Source organism: Apostichopus japonicus, chromosome 22 (genome assembly GCF_037975245.1).
Source record: "Apostichopus japonicus isolate 1M-3 chromosome 22, ASM3797524v1, whole genome shotgun sequence".
Lineage (NCBI taxonomy): Eukaryota > Metazoa > Echinodermata > Holothuroidea > Aspidochirotida > Stichopodidae > Apostichopus > Apostichopus japonicus.
The window spans coordinates 18,951,928-18,979,216 of NC_092582.1; the positions used below are offsets into that span (position 1 = coordinate 18,951,928).

At 37.5% G+C, this 27,289-nt stretch overlaps 1 protein-coding gene across 2 annotated transcripts in view; it reads right to left on the reverse strand.

Moving 5' to 3' along the window:
* The window catches only part of LOC139963507 (uncharacterized), a 112,364-nt gene that overhangs the window by 26,275 nt on the left and 58,800 nt on the right, over positions 1–27,289 (reverse strand). For both annotated transcript variants that reach the window (XM_071964332.1, XM_071964331.1), the window contains one exon: positions 15,640–15,815. In XM_071964332.1, coding sequence (XP_071820433.1) covers positions 15,640–15,815 — 176 coding nt within the window. The remainder of the gene's footprint in view (positions 1–15,639; positions 15,816–27,289) is intronic.

The window sequence follows — 27,289 nt, forward strand, 5'->3', positions numbered from 1 at the left end:
TAGCATACTGTGCATTTTCAAATACTGCACAAGCATCTTCAACAGTGCAATTAAAACAAATACTTGTGTATTTTTATATATATATCTATATATATATATCTATATATATATATATATATATATATATATATATATATATATATACATATGCGCATTATAGTAAGTAAGAAGTCACGACGGAATGCAGGAATGAATTTGATCAGACTCTTATAGATAAGTTAAGGTTAAAGTTGTAGGTTTACAGTTGTGTATCCAGCCTCAAGGCCGGTCTTACAGACTTTTTTACAAACAACGCGCCGTTTTTTAATAATGTCAGCGTTGTTTGAACAAGCACAACTACGAGGATATCTCCTCAGTGTAACCTTTACCACTGTTACAGTCTCGCTCAGCAACAGGTCTTAAAACATATATTAACAGCTACTTAAATAAATGCCATGAAAATTCTTTATATTTAGCATTGCACAAGGACTTTTCATCATTTCACCCAGCCATGTACAGTTTATATTTCCAGATAGTTTTATATCCCTCAATCTTTACTTGGACTGATCCGTGTGTGGTTAATACCGTCTGCTGATTGTCATCCACCTCAAATCTCAAAATTTTTATGATCCGTAATTATATCGATGTCAATGGTACCGTATTCGTGGATTTTTTTTTATCGGGAAAACAGTCCCAAAAATACCGTCTCAATTTTTTCGACGACGCAAAACACAGCTTTCATTACGGGGAACAATTCAAAGCAAAAAACTAATCTCTGGTTGTTATGGTTTTAGCAGCGTCGTGATTATAAAGTCGAGAAGCCTTGAACGGTCTAGACGAAGTAGGAAACACACGAAAAAACGAAGATGGAAACAAAACAACATTTGCGGACATGTCGATGAGACGACTGTTTCGGCGAGCAAAGCTCGGTAATCTCAGTAGAATGGAGACCGTGTCTGTACGTACAGATCAAATTAATATGAGATTTTCCGAGGAATGTATCGAGAGAGAAACTAGACAGTTCAAATTAGGCAGCTGACACTAATCAGTTGGCAGACATCTTTCCTGTCAGAGGTCCCCCCCCCTTCCTTATTTTGTTTCCCTGCTTTAGATGCGTCCTCCCTCCGAAGCTCCTCAACTTCTACCGCGCTGACGGAATAAAAATAAACAGATAATCCGCATCGATCCTCCTTTACGTGGCTTTTGAGATTCAATTTATGTTACATGCCATCTTTCGGTCTCTCCAATGCAAAATCTAATTCGACTCTTTAGAGACAGGATTTTGCACTAAAACGTATTGATTGGTTTCTGAAGTGTACGACGCTGCAAATGAGTATGGCATCAGCTGCCGACCGGGACGACGACGTCGTCCGCGACGACGACCAGGAGCAGGAGGAGGAGGATGATGGGAAGCCCGTCTTTGATGGAAATTGATCAAAACAAAACACTAGCCTTGAGGAGATGTAAAAAAAATGCCGAAAGAAATAAGAAAGTTGTTTGTGGTTCATTGCCATCTCTTCATACAATGCTTTACACAGCATTTGTATAAATATATATATTACGTTTTCAATATATATATATATATATATATATATATACAGTATATATAATATTAATAATAAATGAGACTTATATAGCGCCAATTCAGTAGACAAAAGCCACTGCTCAAGGCGCTTAACAAAGAAAGATTAATTTACAAAAGAACAAGTGAAAAGATGGGTCTTAAGTAGACTTTTGAATGTAGAATGTTTAGAGCATGTTCGAATGTGATCTGGTAAATTGTTCCAGAGATAAGAGCCAGAGTATTCGAAGCTTCTGTAACCATATGTCTTCAAGCATGGTTTAGGAACAGTTATATACAATTTGTTGGACAACGAAGTGTGCGGGTTGGAACATCTGGCAAGAGAAGTTGCGACAGGTACACAGGCTGTTCCAGATGATGAGCACAAAACGTGAGAAGAAGTAGTTTATACTGAATTCTATAGCTGATAGGGAGCCAGTGAAGTTCCTTGAGAAGTGGAGTGGTTCGGCATTTTCTTCCCTTCCTTTTCACAATACGGGCAGCGGTGTTTTGGATCTTTTGAAGTTTCTGGATGGTCGAATCAGGGAGGCCGAATAAAACGTGGATTTAAAAAGTCAAGCTTTGATGTCACAAACGCATGGACCAGTACCTCGCAAGTCTTATCATCAAGGTACAGTGCAGAACGACAGAGATCAATAACATGATTTTCAAGTGACATGGTCTGGTCAAAATATGCACCGAGGTTTCTAACAGTCAAGGAGATATTAATAGAGTCATTACCAACAGTAAGTGGCGGAAAATTAGATGTGTCTTCAGAGAAACGTGATCGAAACACAATAAACTCTGTTTTATCACACTTAAGTTTCAACTGATTAGTTGTAAGCCAATTGTTTACAGCACTTATACAGGTTTCCATTTTATAAAAGGCATTGGGCACATCATCCTTATCGAAAGCGAGAAGTAATTGAGTGTCATCGGCATAATGATGGAAATGAACACCATGGTGACGAATAACATCACTTAATTCCACGAGGTACAAAGAAAAAAGAACAGGTCCAAGTACAGACCCCTGTGGAACACCAGTAACTAATGGACGAGGAGACGAAAGTACATCATCAATATATACATGAACCTGACGTTTGAAGCATAATCTAGAGAATTACCGGGTGAATGCAAATAAAAGTTAGGAGGGTAGACGCTGAGCACTGAAATTGAAAAAAAGAAGAAAAAAAACAAACAAGATGGTTGTGTTTCATTAGTATTATACTAATACAATGCCAGTGACTTTTAACTGGCTAACAGAGAGTTCTGTTTAATTTCATACTATTAATAACTCCTTCGTTGAATTCTTCTATACAAATGTTACAGAGTAACCATCCTCGATCAAACCGAGACAAGCAGGTGGTAATTTAAAACAGTATCCCTTCATGGCGACCAGACGCTTTGCATGTAAAGTAGCGTACAGTAGGTCTAGGCATATCATCCTATTTTAGGTTTGCATATTATCATTATGCTAAGTGATGGTATTTAGTTTAACAAAGAAAACAACATTTTTTTGAAGTATTAGGGAGCCAACATTAGGCGTATTTGTCATGGTGATACCTGTCCTGCGCCTACAAAACGGAAGTAATGTCATCGTTAGAGTTATTTTAGGCAAATTTAACGTCTGCAATGTTCCTTTACTGTGACTAATGATGATGACATGACTCCTCACCTTGTACTTTCTGTTACATTTGTTTAAATAGCTTGACGACTTCATCATAAGACTAACTCTAAATCTATAAACCAATTGTTAGGAAACAAATTGGCGACCAATTTTGTTTCAACCCACATACATTCTGACACTTCTGTGAGGTCAGCTGACCTATAGGACATACAGAACTGATGAATCCAGCCGATACGATAGATGACGCCAATGCCGATGATTCTTAGAGTTTTTTTTTCAGAACACAAAATTGGTAAAATGTTTAATCTGGACAGGTAGTTGTTCCTTATAGGCTGGTAATTCATACTTCAGTAAAGCCAGCTGTAGTTATTTATCAAATTATGGCCGTCTCGCACTATTCTGAACTGTGAAATTGATTTACAATTCACAAGCTCATGCCACACAAATCTAGTAGTGGAACTGTTCCTAATGCACACAAAATACACATACTGTATATGAATATAGATATATATAGGGTGAGACTAGTTGAGACTAGTGGAACAGTAGTAGTTGTTACTCGGAGCTTCACGCCTTGAGCACCATCCCACACGTATTTATGTGTTCACTCGATGTGAAATACTGTATATGGAGGGCACACAAGAACTAGAGTTAATAATGTTTGTGTTAGGTTTTACATTACAACACCATACAGTATAATGGCTATATTTTAATCCCTGCTAGAAGTTTTATATACAGCACTTGGGTAACATTAGAAGATGCTGATTTTTTGAGACCAGACCAGAAAGTTTACGCCGCATAAACAGCCCTCTCATAATTGTTTACATTCGTTCCAGATTTCGTCCTGTTTGCGTATTTTCCACTGATCGTGCTTTGTGAAATTCATTCAAACTTGACAGCCTGTCCAAAGGGTTTGGTTTTTTTGAATCCTAGACACATTTTCAAGGGATATCTTTACCTCAAGTGGCAGAGAAGGAAACAACAGAGAGAGAAAAGAAAGACAAAGCAGGGATGATAATGAGGATCATGATGATAATGATAATGAGGATAGCAGGACCTCTGATGCATAGGTAATTTAACACAGAACTGGGTGTTTAGGCCAAAATGGCTCTCCTTAAAGGGTGTGAAGACTCGCGCAAAAGAAATGTCTAATGCCGGTAATCTGACCTAGTTTCGAATGAGGTGTAACAGAAGTGTTAGACACCACCATCGATCCCAGAAAATACACACACAACTTGCTACAGTCGGTATAAATTAGACACTAGTGTACAGTCAGTACATACAGCTGCAGTCAATACCCACAGCACAGTGTATTAACAATACTGCGATGGACATCTCAGGTCCAGCTAGAGTCTAAAGATAACAAGGTATCACGTTTCATTACTGTCTGCATTTTGTAGCGACACAAAGAAAACGTCACACAAGCAACAGAAAGTTAACTTTTTCAGATGGCCGCACACGGTTTGGGGAGAGTCTTACAATGCCTTTAACTCACCACTTACCTACTAACACATCATTTAGCATGACCAGCAGTGCAATAAATGTTACCAAGTTAAAAAAATAATAAAAGCATGGCTGATGTTTCTAAACATTCTTGATCGAGCTAACTTACATGTTTCAAAAATAGTGCAATGTGTCAAATTCACTCATCTCGACCGATATTGATAATTTGATATTAATCCCACAGTCAGAGAGATAGAGAGAGGTAAATAATCATATTATTTAATAAAAAGAAATTTCAAGTCCAAATTGATCACAAGTAAATAAAATATGCAACTTTGATGGCCAAAGATAGCTTGGCGTTTTTTGGCCAGTGTGTGCAATGGCTTCCGAAAAAAAAATATAAAAGTCAATTGTATAATTGGTGCAAAAGAGTAATATAATCTGAGTATCCTGATGACTTTTGCTTTAAATTTTCATCACAAGAGTCTTCAAGAACAAATAATTTGGACTTATTTTGATGAATTGCTATCAAGGGTGAAGATACAGCAAACAAACATGAACCAAAACTGTATATTTCTTTCTTCACAATTTCCTTGGTCTTCAAAATGGCTTTTTTAAATGATTTTGCTTCCAAATTTGCATCCAATATCCACTTTCTATAAGGGCTTGCTTGCCTGGCTTTTTCATCTGTTTAAAATGAAATTTAGTATCTTTTTAGGACGTTTGCAATCATTTAACATATTGTGAGTACAGTACAAATTACACATGATGTATGTCTGACCAATGTTCAAAATAAATATTCTTGAAAAGGTCATAGGCAAATTTGATCATATACAGTATTAAGAATGGATGGTTTAAAGGGTATGAAATTTGAGAACTGTCACATGCTTTTCTGTTCTGTTCTGCTTCGAGGGCTTGCAAGTTCTACTGTACAAATGTTAAGCATTCCATTTGATTGTAGAGTCGTATCGTTTGGACCGCGAGTGCAGTAGTCGAATACGCCTGAACATAAATAAGAGATATAATTGGTTGCAATCATTTGCGCGGTCACAATAAGACAGTTATTAACCATTTTTTTTATAGCCTCTGAAGAAGATCTTTTGAAACGTCATTGAAACGTCAGGCCAACTTACTTATACACATTCTCTTACACAGGCTCTCTAGTGGATGAGCAGTTTGCTAACAGTTTTATTTTATTTTCATTATAATACCAACTAATAAAAAAAATTCTTTCTCAGACATTTCGCGTATTGTTTGTATGTTGTGTTTTGTGTTTCTTTTTGCCGTTTGCAAAGTTTTTGAGGCTTTGCCTAAATTTTCAATTGTTCCCAGTGCAATTTAAATGGAAGAGAGTGTACCAGATCATAACTCTAGGTGCTTTACCTTAATATATTTATATCCCGAGACTGGTAAATCCCCAAAGGCATGCTGCACATCAACAATAACATAGACTGAAACAGCTCCCTCTATGTATGTCATCAAGCCCGCTATATGACCATAAATCCACAGACCAGATTTCACCAAACTTTATATCTTCCCCCGCCCGGTGAGACATTTAGCCGTCTAACTTGAAATCCTAATTTCCGGTAATTATACGACACGTGAGAAACCTCCGCGAGTAGAGTCCATCAATTTTATGAAAACTAAAAAAAAACAACATTTATTGAGGCAAAACTGAGGTGGAATTGTCATAGCTTAAAACATTCGACAGAGGCATGTGTTCTCCACCATATCATCTTAGAAGACTTCTTTATATGTTCAAGTCAGCTGCGTTTCATATGACGTCCATCTTTCAAAGATGTTCGTGTCATGAATATTTCTGAAAGGGTCGAGTACTAGACTCAAAAACCAACACAGACAGGGTCCACATTTCTTCAAAAGAACTGGAAGGGAATTATGTGGTGCTTGAATTTTCCGGATATGGTTGAGGAGAAAAAGGTGTTGATGCAGTCACAATTAAAAAATATATATATATATATATATATATATTTTATATTTAATAGAGGAATTGATTAACCGTGAGAGAGTGATACCGGAGAGATGACCTCAGAAGTCAGTTTAAATACAGTACAAGCTCAATATTAATGGTCAGGGGGAGGGGTAAGGGTGGGGTGGGGATTTTGATTTCACTTGTTGAAATTTCCATACATACAACAGAGCACCCTTGGTTGACATGCAACACTATTTGTTTGTGACAACATTTGTAATTCATGCATCGGATAGCTGTCATTCGGGGCCATAGAAGTCTGTGTAATGTTTCCTCACGACCCATTTTGCATCTGAGGAAATGACCTAATGGTACAGGTATGTGCATTCAAATATGCAGTCAGTCCCTTTAATGGACTGACCGCAAATGTTTTATTTAAAGGGTCCTTTCTCAAAAAAATAAATTTATTATGGAGACACTTCCTGGAAAGATAGAAGCAGTTTTAAATCTACAACAATATCAAAATTATAATTGTGTCTAAAACCATCATTGCTTGATGCAGAACATTTGAAAGAAGAAGCTCAAATAAACACGCTCTCTCCATTCCCAGCAACATGTTAAAGGCCTATGGACACACCTATGAACAACATTGTCCTAATCACTCTAATAGGCATTAGAAATCATGAGAATAGCTGCAACTCCAATCAAAATTCATCAAAGATTGACAATTTTACAAGTCTTTTCTCAATTCTAGTTTTATTTATGAATAAATATTAGCTAATGAAGCACATTGATGATGTACAGGGAGTGACTGCCTAATTTTCTGTTATGTTATCCTTTTGTTTTCACAACCTACGATTCAAGGACACTGAACACAGTTTTGTGGGCCTAAGGCAAGTTTTTGCAATATTTTGTTGTCTTCTTTGAAAAGAAGAACATCACATTATTCAAATGATATATGTGGGCTTACAATTAGGGTTTAACTTATTAACTTGGGCTAAAATAAGGAATTTTGATGAGTGCAACATTCCACATCATAGTTTGCACATATCTAATGAATTTCCCAGATTTATCAAAACTCAAAATGTGTATATCTTGAAAACAAAAAGAGCTCTTTTCGAAAAATTTCAACAGATCTGGAATGAGATTATCGCACACAACAAATGTTATCAATATGGGGTAGAAATGGCTAGGTGTCCGTAGAACTTTTAACTCTTGAGTGAAGAGTCAAGTGAAAGACAATCAAGTATTTAAATGCTTTTGTCTATCCCTCATTCTATTTAACAACTATCTTTGTCTTACTCAAAATTGATGATTATTTGATTATTTTCTTCAGGAAATCCTCAACTACAATAAAAGAAAAGAAAAGAAGCAACTTCACAATAAACCATTTATCGTAGAAAAGAAAAGCAAAAAATCAAACCTACAAATAAAATAAAATTACAACATTACAGTACTTATAAGAGTGGGAATAAAGATACAGCAGAGTACCATAACTTTATTTAAAAACTCAAAATATGAAGATTATCAACCAAAAGTCTGGCTATCTAGTCTCTTTGTAACCCATGTGTGTGGCTTAGCATGTCGTTGGTGGGTACACTGTAGACACTGCAATGCCAGTCAAATTTACAAGAAGTTACAAACGCAACCATCATAATTAATCCAATGTGATAGAGATAACTACCATCAACAACTTTCCCAAACAGTTTCCAAAAGTCCCCAAAGATCTCACTCCATTTGGGAGATATCACAGACATAACACACCTTAAACACAGAGCAGAAGACTTCATCAAGTCTAACTATGACATCATCAGGGATGAGTCTGGGGTAAAAAAAAAAATCAGGGAACTTTGCAAAAATTGCGGTATAGGCTCCAGTTTGCATATGCTACAGTGTGTTAGGATAATAGTTTTTGTCTTGGATATCCATAGGTAATGAAAAACATGCGAACGACGGATCAAATGATACAACCCTGTTGTTAGAAATTCACGGAAATTGAGAGGTGTAAATCTCGGAGGTGGAAAAGAAATCACGGATATTCTGCGAATTCGCAGAAAAAGCTCATGCTTGCATCATCGAGCCATACTGTATGTGCTTCGAATTTATAAATTACTTATTACTTATTGTAATGTTTACTTTCTGTACTGGAGATCACAGTTTTGCAAATTTATGATGCTGAATGATCTAAGATATTGCATAGATCTATTAACATGGCATAATGATGTCATTGGTCTCAGCATCCAGTACACACTGTAAGCTTTCTAGCTACAGTACTTGACAAATTTTGAAGAGAAAACAATGAGACAGTGAAAAGAGATCTGATCCTAGTGGCTTTTTGATATCACACAGATTCACAAGATGACAGCTCCCAGACATGACTTTTAAACTTAGGATAACTCCCCCATTAGGACCAAGATTTTCTTAGCTCTTTTTGGGAGAGAGTTGCTCTTCACAATGATCAATGTCATGTAAGCCAAGAAATGATGGTGGGTTTTGTGGGTCGTTATATTTGAAAATTTTGTCAAGTAGCATACACATGTCATTATCATACCGGGGTTGAGCTATACAGCAGCTTGAAGGTTCTCTGCTTTAAACAATGCAATGCAATGTGGAGAAATAAACTTAAACTGTATCGCAAATTAGCTTGCATTAAAATTTTCACCGAATAGTAACTTTTATCTCTAACCACATGGCAGCCTAACACACTAAGTCAATGGGAAAATCAAGCCTAAACCATCTGTTTATTCGTTGAATTTGTGTCGCAGTTAGCTTCAGAGATCAACGTTACGGTCGATGTTCTCTCTTTAACATACATATATGGCATAGCTTAACTATTGTTTTGCTTAAATTCTGGTTTGTCAATATGGGTTTTCTGAAGTTCATGAGGGCATATATTTAATGCAATGGCTGATTCAGTTTTTAATTCATAGTTACGTACCACTCGTTGAACAAGGCTCATAATGTATAGGCCCAGGTAAAGGCTGCTTTTATCGAACTTTCGAGTAGCGGAGTTTCACAATTGTTCATAAGAGACCCAAGAAATTTTATTTGTCAGGTTTGATAACGTGGAAGATTTGCAAGAATTATATAAAGTACTGAATCTCGGACATTTGGTAGTGGTGGATTTAAGTGTATAACTTAGTCACTTTGCACCATAACCTACCGCTCTATTGACTGTCACAACCGCAAAAGTTAATCCGGTCACATGGCCAAGCTTTGCTCATTGTTTGTGAAGAATAACCAGCCTTGTGTTGTCAGGACGCTGTGCTCATTACTCCGGCTGGCAACCAGCTTGTGTGCATTCAACCATGGGAACAATATGCACATGCATAATGAGCAAGGGGTGCGAGATTTACGCCGGCCCGGAACCGGCGGTTAGATTTGCGAGGCTTCCCTAACCTTGCTGGCCTATTTACCAACTTCTGTAATTGAATACTGTACTCACTCTATCTATTTAGAACAGAAATAGGCCCTCTATGTACATGTCATTCAAGGTTTAAATAGAATGAAATTATATATGGAGAAAAACCTACCCTGGGGAAGAAGGGGGAGAGGAGTTGTCTCCTTGTTGTTCCCCATCAAACCCTTCCTTCACCTCTTATTAGATGTCAGTATTTATTGGCACTGAGTGAAATTACTCTGTGAACCTCATTATTTGCCAAGATGGCCTCCAATACTCAGCTACTGTACTCCATGAAATGATATATAATTGTGTTAGTGTGCGATGATGTCAATTAGCATAAAATGTCCTCTACAAGGGTTATCGGTTTCCTTCTAGGTATATGACTTGAAACATGACACATTTAAAATGCAGCTCTTGGTGACTTGATATGACAATGAGCCAAAGCTTCCATTAAACAAATTACTTTTAATTAGGATTACTTAGGATAAAGGTGTGTGTGTGTGTATTTGTATGTAAGAAAAATGTCTCCACAATTTCCTTTTGGCAGTAGACTCATTTTTCATTCCTGGTTTTGGCATGTTACTTTGTAAGTAACTATTTGTTTCTTACACAGGGCACATGTGGAATATTGCTGTTTCATAAAAACCTTCCAAGTTGTTAGTTGTATATATACAGTAGCCTTGTAATCTGAAAATATGCAAATTTTAAATGGCCTTCTTCTTTGCATCATCGTTGAAGTCAGCAGCTGAGATAGGATAACTTCCTAGCTAGCTATGACACTACTGTACACATATACAACTTACTGTATGTGACATGCTACTATCAGCCATGAATTTATGCAACCACATGCCAAGTAACAAAAAAAAAAAAATCCTTGGAAAGATGAGGAAAGAGATTGTCAAACGTTTGGGGGTACCGTAAAAGGGGCGACAAGTTTTCCTAAATTCCATACTAATTCTCTCATTCCATGGAATATTGGCTTCAGGGCGTACAAATTCCTACAGTCTGTAGATGGAATTATTAACGTACAATATTTGACAATTTTTCTCCTTATCAGCTTATCTAGGTTTGAGAATCTTCTTCATTTGTCTTGTTCTTTGCATAAGAAGAGGGCCAGCTTAAAAGGCCTATATATGTTCTATATAGATTGCCCATCACCTGTAATCATTGGAACATTCATCGTCACTTTTCTCTTATGAAGTGTACATCAAATTGAAAGCTTAATTAACTGCCCCTACCCCCTCCCCCCCAATAAAATATATGAACATTAATCATAAAATAAGACTACCAATGAAGAGGTTATAAATTGCCCTTTTTTTCATAGCAATATGGCTTCAACCTCACTATCATTCTTAAATAAAGATTTCAAAATTGGCAAAAAGATTAGAAACATCCATAGACCTGTATCAGTTCATAGCTAAATATTTTACCACATTTACTCCTCCAACACCCCTCCTCCGACACCCCCCCCTCCTCCCCTGCACCTCCAACATCACCTGCTCATACTAAAATAATTAAGTTGGAATGAGCAAGGCCAGTTATCCACGATAATGCCGACTGGGTAGATTTAACAAGTAGTGAGTAGAGGGTTCTGTCTTTAGATGAAGAAGTCATGCCATAAGTTTACTTAACAGCCGTTAGTCACAGGAAGAATGGAGTACACTACTAGTGTGGGGACAGGTAAGTGAGGAGAACGGAGTGTAGGAAAAGATACTGTTCGATTAGGAAATAAATGCAACTGTTTTGCCTTTAAATCTGACTTAAAGTTAACATTGACATCACAAAATTATTCATTTGAAGAATAAAAATGGTGGTTTAAAACATACTGTTCTCATTCACTACCTCCTTTTTCATCTTTCCAATAAAACAATAAAACTATTTAGAACTCATTCCAAGGTAAAATCCAAAAATAAACTGCCTTTCACATTCTGTCTGTCATTCCTACGCTTTTCCACTGTAGTTTCATTTGCAACCTGTTGCACTATATGATAACATATTATTAAAACCAACATGTTATCTCAGTATCTGACTGGTCACAGTACAGTATATGATAAGCTACTGTAATGTACTGTACCTACAGTATGAAATATAAGCAGAGAAATATTTAACATACCCCCAACCCCCCCCCACCCCCCCACCCCCTCCAAACAAAAGAAACATACTTGCTGCTCGATGTGACAATTTATAAAAGGGCGAGGTTTAATTCTGGGCAATTACTAATAGGACGATAAAATCTCTTTTTTAATAATTTTTTAACAAGCTATTACAATGAAAGCCAAGCAATGGCTGTATGTACAGTAAAGAGCAAACTAACTACAGCGACAGACATATTCAGCAGCGCATATATTGCCATTTTCCAGCCGAAAAAATAAATCTCTTTCCCTCCGCCTCTGACAGTCATTATCGTGGTGTGGACAATTTCACTCGCTTCTGTTCACTGAGTGTTGATAATTCTATGTGACAACGTCCTATGTGCAGCTGAATAACTTGATAAAACTAACCGAAGCGGAGAAGAGGCAGCCGTACGGGAGGCTCTCCCCGGGAAAAAGGCTAAAGTTTGCCTTCAATTATGGAGCAAACTAATGGCATTTGGATGGGTTGAGTGCATCTACAATCCGCCGGTACGCAGCGATTCAAGCTGCCACAGGGAAGGTAGAAATGAGGGCAGCAGACATAAAATGAAACCAAGGACGAAACATTCATCGGATGACATTTACGGAAGACGGAAAAGTCTGATCTCTTTACAAGGGAAACGAAGAAAGGAGCAGCAGATGATCTGAACAGGCAAAGTATAGAATAGTTCTTTGTCAGTGAACTAAATTACTGTAGGGTTTACAAGGCAGAGGAAGCATTTTGAGGACTGCACGCTCGTGCAGGGTGCCCAATTTGTCCACAGTGAGGTGAGAAAAGAGAACAATTCTGAAAAGGGGAAGCAGTTTAGATGAAACAATGAAGACAAAGAAGATAATTAGGGGGCAAATAATGGCAATGGAAGGGTAGACATTTATATATTTTCTTCTTTTTTATCTCCCCCCCCCCACCCTGTTTCTTTTGGTAACCCTGTTCTAAAGTCATCATTATGGATACTGGCATAATGCATTAAATTTCAACTAATGGTATCAAGATAATAATAATCTGTAAAAAAATATTACAATATATATATATATATTTTTAATTCTAAAGTAATGGTCTCACTACAAAGAGAGTGAAAACAAACAAGACATACAGATTCAGTTGCCAATCATCGATACATCACTGTGAAATGTTCTTTAAGCTGAAGCAACTGTTCTCAAAGCTCTTGAAAAAATTCAACATCAAATTTCCATGTCAGAAATATGACTTTTTTGCCATCATGTGAGAGATTTACCTTCCTGTACTTCCATCAGTTTATTAACCATCTTTCGCTCCACCTTCAGTATATTTATACACTTTACAGACGATTCTAAATGTAACGTCCAATACAATGAAAATCTCAACATTTTCGTTCTCAACATTTTCGGACTGTTATTTCGCAACCGAACAATTTTCCATCCAGACAAAAATGAGGATACTAAGTAGAGAATTCTTCTAGTATGTACAGTCAATACACATGTTTGTCCATGTGCACCTCCACTCCACACGTTTACTTTCGGTTCAAACATTTGGGACTAAAGCTGATCCCTAGAGTACACCTGCGTGGACTTAAATGTTACTAAATTAAAACCGAAATACAATTCTCGAGGGAATGAAAAACTAATATCACAAAAAGAGGAAGGATCTGTGCGGATATTAGGAAGCAAACGGCTGGCAGGGCTGCTACAGAGTACAGACTTAATGAGATTTAAGTACAACATTCTCATCTGTGTCATACGGTAGATTATTAAAAACATGCACAGTTTATGAGAAAAAGGAACATTTTTTTTAACAGACTTAATACTCGCTACTGTAGTAAAATGTCTTTTTTTTTTTTTGTATTAGTGCTTTTAATTCTTTGAGAATTGCAGTATCCACAGACTTTGCAAGTTAAGTACTCATCTAAGTTTTATAAGATGTATATGTGTGTGTGGTAGGGGAGGGGTGGGGGAGGGAGAAGGGGGTTATGGAAAGCTTTCTCAATTAACTTTTGATCATTCAAAATCACACTCTATAAGCTCCAAATATTCTAGAGAGAAAAGTGACCACATGATGACTGACTCTCAAATGAAGTACTGCATTTGCTGAAAAAATTCAAAACAATATTTCCAATATCTGTGGTATTTCTTGTTTCAGATTAAACAAATCGGTGGTATTTATCCTCTTCCATACCTGAACACCTGAGCAGGATAAAAGAAGCCCAGATGAGGCTTACAGAAACCTGTTCAGAATCCATAAATTTGCCTCACGATATCAAAGCGGCCCAATCCTCCAGTCAAGTACCCATTAACTTTTGTCCAGCGTGCTACAGTTTGGGAGCCAATTAATTTACCGAGTAAAGCTATGATGCAGGTAGCTCATTAAATGTGGTTGGTGGTGGTAAGATCCGGTTGCAATCACATAAACATGACTTTAATGATATAATGCCAGTCCTGCTACATGTTTTATGCAATCACGTACTGTATGCCTAAAACACCATCAACTACACCGATGGTGGCATTACATAATGCTAGGCTCTCTCCCTCTGTCTCAAGTAACGTCTCTGTAGCATTCTGGGCAAGCCATTCGAAGGACTCATTTAGCAATTCACTGGCAGTCCAATCCGTGACTGACCGAGTCCAGCTAAAAGTGGTCACTCTGAAGCCTACATTGCCATTTTCTTTTTGTCTTCAGTATTATGTAAATTACGTTAATTACGTAAATTACAGCCAATTGATTCCCTCTAGCATGTGCCTGATTATAAATGTAGAACTGAGAGTGTGTGGACAAACACGGGATGACTTTGTTATCGTCTGAATTTATAATTCACTTGGTCTCTGCAAACTGGGTCAAAACATTTTGGCAAAGAAGTAATTTATAATTGTGTGATTATTTAAACTATGCACACCAACAGCTTTACTACAAAATGTAGAGCCTGTTCAGAATGGAATGATGCATAATGAGGCTTTAATACATATTGTCATCAAATGAAATTTAAATGTGATTATAACAAATCTTGGAAACTGATGAAATCGTGATTAAGCAAATGTTGATTCAACACGGTCCAGAGTCATTGTGTAAATGGGCAGTACCTTGAGTCACAACGAAGATTAGTTTTCTGACATTAATTGGTGATCATGTAATATGCTCCACTGTTATATTTGACTTCCTTTAATAGTCCATTTATGCAGAAATTTGTCAAGTTATAATGCCACTTCCACCATTCTAAGCTCAATTTCGTGATGGTTTGCTGTTATATTACTGGTATGACCAGGAGAGAAGCTCACAGCAGTAATAGCACTCTAAACATTAGCTTACATCATCCCGGCAAATTCTAACAAGTTTCTTTCAACAACCTTTTTAGTTTATTGCCTCCACATATTTTTTGATGAAAAACTCCAACTTAATAAGACCTTCTTGGAAGCAATAAAATATAGATGATTTCACGTTTGCTTGAATCTACCAAAACCATGAAACGACTGATGCATGGACACAAAGAAGGGAGAAAGCCAAAAAAAAAAGGGAATCATCTGAACATTCTAGCAAAATGTAGCAATAAAAAGACTAGCAGATTTTGGGGACCAGAAAATGATATCCGTCTACAGACTTACCCTAGCTCCTCAAAGGCTTTGATCTCCCTGGAGGCGAAGAATGCAATATGAGGGAAGCGAAGATCAAAGTGCTCAATGAAGACACGGACTGGAACTATGTTAGGCTCGCACAAGTGGTTGATGAATCGGCTGATGTTACCATAGAAACGGGCATCTATGCAGTAGACATCCCCTTCCTGAAAGCAAATAAAAAATTGTTATAAAAAAATGAAATGAGTAAAACAGTCGACTATAAAATAGCGAAAATACATTACAGACTGCTACATATTGAGGTAGAGTAACTGGTAATTTTTGCAGAAATTTTTGGTAGGATATTCTTACCTTAAAAAAAAGCGGGGAAATTTTGAAAAAGTAAACATAATCAAAAAATTTAAACTGCAACTGATCAAACTGGACTTTTTCGTTATTTTTTCCCCTTTATGCGCACAGAACGAACGTTTTACGAGCAACTCGTTAACGAACGGGATTCTATCCCAATGTTTAGTCACCGAGACACTATTCATGCCCTGTATTAATCACAATTTAAAAATGGCAATTTGGAAAATTTCAAAATGACTTTTCTTAACTAAAGCTGACTAGTACAGCAAGTTTATTTACTCTGTTATTGGGAATCTAGTATCAAATAGCATCGAATATTGATCAACATCCACAGCAGAAAGCTACATGTTAGGATTAAATCCGACAGTTCTGATTAACTCGATGCTATTGTGGCCAGCTTTGTTTTTTCCCCTCTTATCTACAAGCATTTCAGCAAAAGTACCCTTTCGTCATTGAAGATTATAACAATTTCAACGGTTGCTTTTCTCGAATACATGAGGATGTGGAGCGCAGGGTTATAATCCAGCGACAATTTTCAAATTCACAACCAATCACGGTAAACTACAGTAAGAACTCGCAAAAACTGAGAGACACTCTCTTGTTTTCACATTTTTCAATTTATTGCATTTTTCATCTTCGTTTTTTTTTTTCATTTAAAAAACCCAGAAAGCGGACAGACTTAGTGATTCCTTGCCTTATGAGTTTATACTGTTTATGGAATCACCTGATTGATAGAGCAACTAAGGAAATGTTTGGTGAAGTCAAGTACCAGAACATCATACCAGATAACTTGATCATTGCAAGGTATTACTCTTCTGAATGTTGATGACAGATAACAGTCATTAGTGAGAGTGGAAAACCCCCCTCAGCCACTTAAAGAGGAAAGGTCATTGACATCCTATGACAATTAATAACACAGAAAAGCCATGCATCATAGAAGTACAGTAACTGGGTTTGCAAGCTTACAGTACAAGGTTTCCAGACTTTGACCTCTGATGAATTCAAATGACCTTCCATCAGCATCATATTTGGTCAAATATTTTGGTCAATATCTGTTACTAACTGTACTTATTGTAATAAAAAGCAATAATAAGGGCAACTGTAATAGGTTAAGGTCAAGTGTTTTGTGTCAAATTAAATCCCTGAGGTCTTTAATACTGAGAATTCAGTGTGGTTTAAGATAATGTGTAGTATTTCTGATTAAACTTAGATACAAATGACATCTTAAACAGCATTTTTAAATATGGACCAATGAAGTATGGTGAGAGCACGGATGTATACCAAGATGGTGAGAGCAACGAACTATTACCCTGACATGGTGTTGATTTTCAGGAATTACTAATTAGGTTCTTAAAAAAGGCTAATCATTCTCAATTTCATTTAACAACAATATCAATTAAGATTTGACCAATTATGTGCTTTCCTGTACACTATGTCCTTGCACAAAATGTCATGCAGAAACCCAAAGCAAATTATGGGCCACTCTCTAACTAAGAAGAAAGGTTGTCAGGGATTGAATGCTACTACTGTAGCCTTAAACAACCACTGACTTGAAGCAAGTTAGAAGTCTCAACTTGAAACCAAATTATCCAGCTACAGAGCTTTTAAGGTTGTAACAACCCCCCCTCCCCCTGCTGAGCTCAAATAAGCTTTGATCTCCACAAAGAATTACTGGGCACTTGTACTCATTATAGGAAAGTCATATGCCAATATGATATCTGATGAAAACTGCCTATCTTATGATGTCATGCTTAACATTGCCAGAGTGTACAGTAACCTCTGCTGGAACCAAATGACCGGTACCCTCAACCAAAAACTATTGGGTTCTAGTATTCATTATAGAGAAGCCATAGCCACACATTCCAGCTACTGCAGTTTTCTATCTGGAAATATCGTATGTACATAGTGTTCAAATTTGACATCAGGTGACCTTAAATGACCTCTGACCTATATCAAGTTGTGTACAAACTAGACAATACACAAGGCTATCATACCATGCATATGAGTTCCTTTTATGTTCTGGTTCTAGAGATATAGCACTTTTAATATACTCACATTTTGCTCTCTGCTGACCCAAATGACAAATAGATTTGGAAGGCTAATTGCTCAACTGTCATTGCTTTCTGTATTTTAGAATTTCATCAAAATGCCACTTTTTTTTGCTTGTAGAAATGTTATTTTTTCTCTGTGCATATTAAAGTGAGCTAATTATTACAAAGAAAAACAAACAAATGTTTTCAGCTGATAAGTGCTGTGATGACATTATTCTCTCTCTTGTTGCCAGATGCATAAATGCAAAATAAGATCAAACTTAAAAAGAATCATATCTTTGCCATACAAAAGTGATATCAAAGGATGTCAGGTTTTCACTTATAACGATGATGCAGAAAAATTCGAAACAAGTCTTACATTTTTCATCAAGCGATTAACTTCAGCCAATGGTGTAGTCCTGTACATGGTCATTAGGTGGAAAGATCTAGGAGTTTGACCAACTGCTAATCTCATTTTGTTATTTCGGTAACGCTCCAGAAGTTTTGGTTAAAATCTAGACCATTTGACATTTTGAAGACACAGAGTTGATTTGAAGTGCAGGAGTATAGTGCCCCATGCTCAAACTGTATGAATAAATAAATTCTGTGGACTTCTACTATTACATATAGACACTGCACATGTACTTATACATCTACAGCTCAACAGAAACGGACGTGTCCGGTGAAATCACACTGTTTCAAGTCACCTGCATTTTAACAATATAACAAGTATTTCAAAAAGAGAAACATGACTTCCCAGAGTAGAAAAAAAAATGGGAACCTAAATACTTGAATCCCTCCCCCACTCCCTCTTTTTTCCCAGTGCTATTATTGGTTCGACTCTTATTTCTTGTAATTTTCGAATATATCCCTCTGTACTAATACTTCTGTTCAAATACTCATTAGAAATGTACGGCTTGGCTGACTGAACACAATGTGTCAGCCATCCTTCAAGATATGCAAAAGGTGACGAAGCAGAAGGATTGTTAACACGCCGTCAGGGGCTTCCTGGGAAATAGGAGATGGGCTAACGCTTGTACGTTTAATGTACTGTAGACTGGCCGTTGGCTATCCTTGCTGGTGTGCCTTAATTGGTACTGGGAAATTAGCAACATATATATATATATATATATATATATCTATATATATATATATCTATATATATATATATATCTATATATATATATATATATATATATATATATATATATATATATATATATATATATATATATATATATATATATATACATATACATATGTATTAGTATGGTAAGAAAAAAGGGACCGACAGTGATAAAAATGTGGCTGACCTATAAACAATACTCATAAGGATAGAGGTACATGCAGAGAGTAGGTTAGGGAATGTCAAAGCTACAGATGTTGACTATTATACATTATATATACTTATACAGGCAGGGATATCTCTACAGTGGGTGTTAATGTCACTTTACCGGTGAACCAGTGAGTGGGTGTGGTCTTACAAGTTTTCGTTGGATACCGGAACATTTCGCAATAGTAACAACCACTTGAATCTCATCGAGTTCTGCAAAACCGGTCACCATTTTGACCAAGTGAACGATTTTTTTGTAACGTGAGTTCATGATGTTCAAACTACTATACAAAGACATGTCAAAGCTTTTACAATCAAACTGTAAAACTTTTATATAAAACAAATCTTTTCACTTTGACACCAAAGATCATTACAAGTTCAAAGCACTGTTTTATACCATATCATTTATCTGAGGATTTTCTAGATTCTGCAAGCTTTAGCATCCCTTGGGGAATGGTAATCATACCCATTGTGAGAGAGCTATGACGTAATCAACCGTTTCTCAAGTACAAACTTCTGCTGCTGAGGGTGAGGTACATTTTCTGGAGAGAGGGAGAGCATCGGTTTCTTCATCTCTGACACCTCCCTGCTTTAACTTACTGTAGTACTAACAATCTCCATGGCTTTATACTCATGAAGATAAAAAAACCTTAAAGATGAACGATAGTGATTTTTCACCATCGACGAAAAAATACGATTTTATTCGCGAGTATTCTAGTTGGTTTCCATTTTACACATGTGAAAATTTAAGTCAATCCGATGTTGGGAAAGGCTTAAAAAAAATTCCAAAACTCGTTGATTTTTTAAACAAAAATTGGGCTTTTCGCGAAAAGCGATATGATGATCACGTGATCTACAGTGACATGTGACGTCATTATGATGATAACAACGTGAGCTTTTTTGGGGCAGAGATGTGTTCATACCCTCCAAACCACTTTAAATGTAATACGAATAGGAAATGTTTGTATGCTCGAGCGAAACAAAATATCGTGTAAGTATTACTTACGGTAGCGCACACTGTCACTTATGTTTGCACAGTGTGAAAGTATGTTTGCACAGTGTGAAAGTACCGTTTGCGGACCTACGTGAAGTTGGGCTAGAATACGATTCCTCCTGAAGCCCAAACCACGAGGCATGCATGTGAATAAACGCAATAGGCATTGCATGTAGTGAGAAAATTGTTCGAGCTAGACTAACAACTCGATTGAGTTCAAATGCGGTTGTATTTCAAGCTCAATGAAACCTTTCTGTTGGATTTAATGACGCACGGAACAAGGAACGTTTATGTTTTACAGTAGGCCTAGTGCATACAAGCGAATCTACTTTGTTTAGAACTTTGGATTTTCTTTCGGATATTATACTAATCTACATTTGAGACTATCATCACTATTGTTATTGTGCCAGTTTGACTGGTAAGTGAGCACATTCATACATCACTCTGTATAAAACCCGCCAAAAACGTGATCTTGAGATTTACGTTACTTTTGGTCAGCTTGCGAGTTACCTCTTCAGATATTGGGAAACCGTTGCGAAATCGCCACAAATTTTGTAAAAAAAAACTTGTAAACACGTGGTGAAGAAATCAAGAAACACTATGATATTCATTATCTATTTATGTCTTGAACATTACGCCGGAAAATAACAGTTATGCTGACACGAAATGCACGCACAGCTCCGTACTGAACAGTTCACAACAGAAAAGATCATCACAGTGACGTCATTCACTGACCTGAGGGCTGTTCAAGGTCGTTGCAGTGTTTGCAAATTCCTAAATTACGGAGGAGAAAAACGATGTTTTAATTCCCTTTATTATAACTTTCCGGTGTGCTATTTGGAAAATTAAAAAAATTTGTTGCTTGGTAACATATAAACTACATTATATATGAAAATGAGAGATTTTTTTTCTGTCACTATCGTTCTACTTTAACTTATGGTTAAAATCAGCTTAAAATCAATGAAGTGTTGTTTATTCTCTTGAACTGATTCTGTCATATTCCTGTTGCTATATATAACAAAAAGTGCTATAGCCCTTATTCACGGAGATGACACTCGTCTGGGCTATGCTATATGCTGTACATATATTTAAGTTAGCAGACTTCACATTTTACAGTCAATAAGCGAATGTAACAGCCTGTAGAAACAACAGTTTGTGCGTTTTTTGCCTTCTTTCTGATTACCTTTATTATACATAGTACAAATCCTACACAGTTCCCCCCTTCACTAAAATTTTCTTCAACTCTCTCAAACGTTTGTAGATTTATCCTTTTTGGAACAAAATCTCAACAAAGGGATTAACGAATTCATGGTTTTGAAGGCTGATTTCAGAACTAGCAACAAGGTTTGTGATTGGGGGGGGGGTAGGGGGTGAATGATGTAGGCTGCAAGACTAAAGTCTCACATGTATGCCGTCTCCGTAACTCCTTACAAAATCTTTCTATGTCAGTTGCTGTTTGAGGTTTTATGTAACCGCTTTGTTCACACTCATCAACACCTGGCAAACAGATGAATGTGAACATTTTTGCCCCAAGACAGCTGCCAAAATCAATACCATTCCAACAAGCCTTTGGGCATCGGATAGATAAATGCGTTACGTTCAATTACAACAAAACCATGGGGGAAACACTGTACGTATGCGACGTAAAAAAAAAAAAAAAATTTAGCTTTCACCATTTTTAGTTTATCTAGAATCTAGATACATTTACTTCCTGACAAACGTTTGGTATTGTTTCTTTATGATAAAACAGAACAGGTGTAGCACTGACGTTGCAAGTCTGTCTTTAATGTGAGCACACTACTACAGTAGTTAAAATAAATACTGTATTAATGGTTTAATTCATAGAGCTCTATGAGTCCGTTTGGATTATTTGTCCATGTATTTCGATGGTCACATACCACGACACGCATTCATCTGTTTGATGTCGACAATTAGTCAAATTTTACTTCGAGTAGATAAAAAATAATCAAAATTAAAACATTTTCAAATTGTCAGGTCTACAAACTACAAAAAGGCTGAAAAAGTAACTCAAATTAATTTATTGTGCAGTCACGTACATTATTTTTTTTAGAAGGGAGGGGGGGGGGGAAGGGAGGAGTGGCAGCGGGGTTAGGAAACAGCTTATAAATACAAAAATGTCTTAGTTTTGATCAATTACGATTGCCTTTAAGTTTGAGTAAAATGCAGTCAGCAGGTTTAGTCAAATCTTTGACCAAATACAAAAGTGGACTAATTCTACATCAATGGATCTGGGTCATGTTTTGTAATGCATGCCATAAAAACCTATAAATTACAAGACAGCCATTTATACACACTGAAAAGTATTCAACTTGATACAAGAAGACACTTCCAATTTCCTTTTAAATCAGTAACTATAAGTTTTGGGCTTTGCGTATCATTACAGCTAATGTAACAATGTCTGTTGGGAGAATACTATAAGCAGTATAAAATTGGTCAGAATCAACCGGATTGTAACAGGTCTAATTGTTGATCTTTTGAGTGACAGGAGCTTTGAAGACAGATTTCCTAAATCGAATCATCAATTGTAGACATTTACATCAGTACTAAGTACAGTAATGGCATGTACATCAATCACATTAAAGTAATACTCAAGGCACAAAATGCAGCCTGAACTTTTGCTGGTTTATAATAAAACCAGACGCTTGTCTGATATCTTCACGGATATGGGAGATTAAAGTTTAGTATAGTTTTTTATTTCTCAAGGGTTGGGAAGCCACCTGATATCTTCATGGACATAGGACATTAAAGTTTAGTTTAGTTTTGTACTTCTCAAGGGTTGGGAAGCCACATGATATCTTCATGGAAATAGGAGATTAAATGTTGGTCTAGTTTGTATTTCTCAAGGGTTGGGAAGCCACCTGATATCTTCACGGACATAGGACATTAAAGTTTAGTTTAGTTTTGTACTTCTCAAGGGCTGGGAAGCCACCTGATATCTTCATGGAAATAGGAGATTAAATTTTGGTCTAGTTTGTATTTCTCAAGGGTTGGGAAGCCACCTGATATCTTCATGGAAATAGGAGATTAAATGTTGGTCTAGTTTGTATTTCTCAAGGGCTGGGAAGCCACCTGATATCTTCATGGACATGGGAGATTAAAGTTTAGTTTAGTTTTGTACTTCTCAAGGGATGGGAAGCCACATGATATCTTCACGGACATAGGACATTAAAGTTTAGTTTAGTTTTGTACTTCTCAAGGGATGGGAAGCCACATGATATCTTCATGGAAATAGGAGATTAAATTTTGGTCTAGTTTGTATTTCTCAAGGGTTGGGAAGCCACCTGATATCTTCATGGAAATAGGAGATTAAATGTTGGTCTAGTTTGTATTTCTCAAGGGCTGGGAAGCCACCTGATATCTTCATGGACATGGGAGATTAAAGTTTAGTTTAGTTTTGTACTTCTCAAGGGATGGGAAGCCACATGATATCTTCACGGACATAGGACATTAAAGTTTAGTTTAGTTTTGTACTTCTCAAGGGATGGGAAGCCACATGATATCTTCATGGAAATAGGAGATTAAATTTTGGTCTAGTTTGTATTTCTCAAGGGCTGGGAAGCCACCTGATATCTTCATGGACATGGGAGATTAAAGTTTAGTATAGTTTTCTATTTCTCAAGGGTTGGGAAGCCACCTGATATCTTCACGGACATGGGACATTAAAGTTTAGTTTAGTTTTGTACTTCTCAAGGGTTGGGTAGCCGCCTCATATTTTCATGGACATAGAAGATTAAACTTTAGTTTAGTTCTGCTTTTCTCATGGGTTGGGTAGCCACATGAAATCTTCCTCGTGGAAAAAGCAGATTAAAGTTTAGTTTAGTTTTGTATTTCTCAAGGGCTGGGAAGCCACCTGATATCTTCATGGACAAGGGAGATTAAAGTGTAGTTTTGTATTTCTCTAGGGTTGGGAAGCCACCTGATATCTTCATAGACAAGGGAGATTAAAGTTTAGTATAATTTTGTACTTCTCAAGGGTTGGGAAACTACATAAGCATATTCATGGACATAGGAGATTAAACTTTAGTTTAGTTTTGTATTTCTTAAGGGTTGGGAAACTACAACTCGTGTGATGTTTGATGATCCTGGATGAGCACTACCTAGTAAATACCAACCCTTCTCTTTTCCACGAGTGTTCAGAGAGTAAAGAGGCAGGCATACAATTTTCTCATACCCATTCCTGTCCTTGGTACCACCGATTAGCTCCCCCCACCCTCCCCCCCCCCCCTTATCTGACAGATGAGCGTATTCCTCAGTATCTGACTATTTTCTCAAGCACCAAGAGAGGTGAAGAAACCCCATTCCCCCTCACTGTAGTACAGATATAGTGACAAAGTTGTTTGGAAATGACCCTCAAACCCCAGATCCATATTTGCAAACCAGAACTACCAAATCCACAGAAGCCTCAACAAGCTCAACAACATTGGCAAAGCAGCAGGTCAAGAGAATCTGGTTCCTGCTGAGGATCTGAACTAGGATGAACCTAATGATGTAGGGGGTCGGTGGTTCGGACACTGTCATTACTACACCACTTAAACGATGTCTTAGTCACAAAATTAACTTTGAAATGTTGTGAGAAGAACAAACCACTGCTATGAGACAAACACTTCCATCAGTTTTTAATTTTTGAAAGAAATAGCTCTTTAAACAGCTGAGTTTCTTCAATTAAAGTGCCTTGATGTACCTATAGTTTAATACACAGACCATTAGGTCAATTCCCCAGAAACAACACAAACCATAAAAGGGATAAAACATAAGACTCTTTATGGCCTCAAATGACATGTTTACAATGTAGTGTAAATTTGTCAAAAGGCAAATTGGTTGAAATGTCATCCATAGGGAGGAGCTCTGTTGTCAATATTTAACCTTTAAACGAACACACACGTTTTGAGTTGAGTTATTAGGATTTATAAACGAAGGATTAACTTTTAACATTTAGGCCTGCACTGAGGGGCCCCGACTTCATCATCAACTTAGACTTAAAGGAGCATTTCAGAGATTCAGCACTGCATTAATCCACAGTATATATGCAAGGACTCGCCTATCTGTCCTGCCCATTGTCTGTGGTATACAGTGTTCCTGATCACTCCATTAATCCAGGGTATATATGCAAGGACTCGCCTATCTGTCCTGCTCCTTCTCTGTGGTAAACAGTGTTCCTGATCACTCCATTAATCCAGGGTATATATGCAAGGACTCGCCTCTCTCTCCTGCCCCTTCTCTGTGGTAAACAGTGTTTCGGATCACTCCATTAATCCAGGGTATATATGCAAGGACTCGCCTTTCTGTCCTGACTATTCTCTGTGGTATACAGTGTTCCTGATCACTGCATTAATCCACGGTATATATGCAAGGACTCGCCTATCTGTCCTGCCCCTTCTCTGTGGTAAACAGTGTTCCTGATCACTGCATTAATCCACGGTATATATGCAAGGACTCGCCTCTCTCTCCTGCCCCTTCTCTGTGGTAAACAGTGTTTCGGATCACTCCATTAATCCAGGGTATATATGCAAGGACTCGCCTTTCTGTCCTGACTATTCTCTGTGGTATACAGTGTTCCTGATCACTGCATTAATCCATGGTATATATGCAAGGACTCACCTATTTGTCCTGCCCATTGTCTGTGGTATACAGTGTTCCTGATCACTACACTAATCCACCGTATATATGCAAGGACTCGCCTATCTGTCCTGCCCATTGTCTGTGGTATACAGTGTTCCTGATCACTGCATTAGTCCACGGTATATATGCAAGGACTCGCCTCTCTGTCCTGCCCATGCTCTGTGGTATACAGTGTTCTGGATCACTACATTAATCCACGGTATATATGCAAGGACTTGCCTATCTGTCCTGCCCATTCTCTGTGGTATACAGTGTTCCTGATCACTGCATTAGTCCACGGTATATATGCAAGGACTCGCCTCTCTGTCCTGCCCATGCTCTGTGGTATACAGTGTTCAGATCACTGCATTAATCCACGGTATATATGCAAGGACTCGCCTCTCTGTCCTGCCCATGCTCTGTGGTATACAGTGTTCAGATCACTGCATTAATCCACCGTATATATGCAAGGACTCGCCTATCTGTCCTGCCCCTTCTCTGTGGTAAACAGTGTTCCTGATCACTGCATTAATCCACGGTATATATGCAAGGACTCGCCTCTCTCTCCTGCCCCTTCTCTGTGGTAAACAGTGTTTCGGATCACTCCATTAATCCAGGGTATATATGCAAGGACTCGCCTTTCTGTCCTGACTATTCTCTGTGGTATACAGTGTTCCTGATCACTGCATTAATCCATGGTATATATGCAAGGACTCACCTATTTGTCCTGCCCATTGTCTGTGGTATACAGTGTTCCTGATCACTACACTAATCCACCGTATATATGCAAGGACTCGCCTATCTGTCCTGCCCATTGTCTGTGGTATACAGTGTTCCTGATCACTGCATTAGTCCACGGTATATATGCAAGGACTCGCCTCTCTGTCCTGCCCATGCTCTGTGGTATACAGTGTTCTGGATCACTACATTAATCCACGGTATATATGCAAGGACTTGCCTATCTGTCCTGCCCATTCTCTGTGGTATACAGTGTTCCTGATCACTGCATTAGTCCACGGTATATATGCAAGGACTCGCCTCTCTGTCCTGCCCATGCTCTGTGGTATACAGTGTTCAGATCACTGCATTAATCCACGGTATATATGCAAGGACTCGCCTCTCTGTCCTGCCCATGCTCTGTGGTATACAGTGTTCAGATCACTGCATTAATCCACCGTATATATGCAAGGACTCGCCTATCTGTCCTGCCCCTTCTCTGTGGTAAACAGTGTTCCTGATCACTGCATTAATCCACGGTATATATGCAAGGACTCGCCTCTCTCTCCTGCCCCTTCTCTGTGGTAAACAGTGTTTCGGATCACTCCATTAATCCAGGGTATATATGCAAGGACTCGC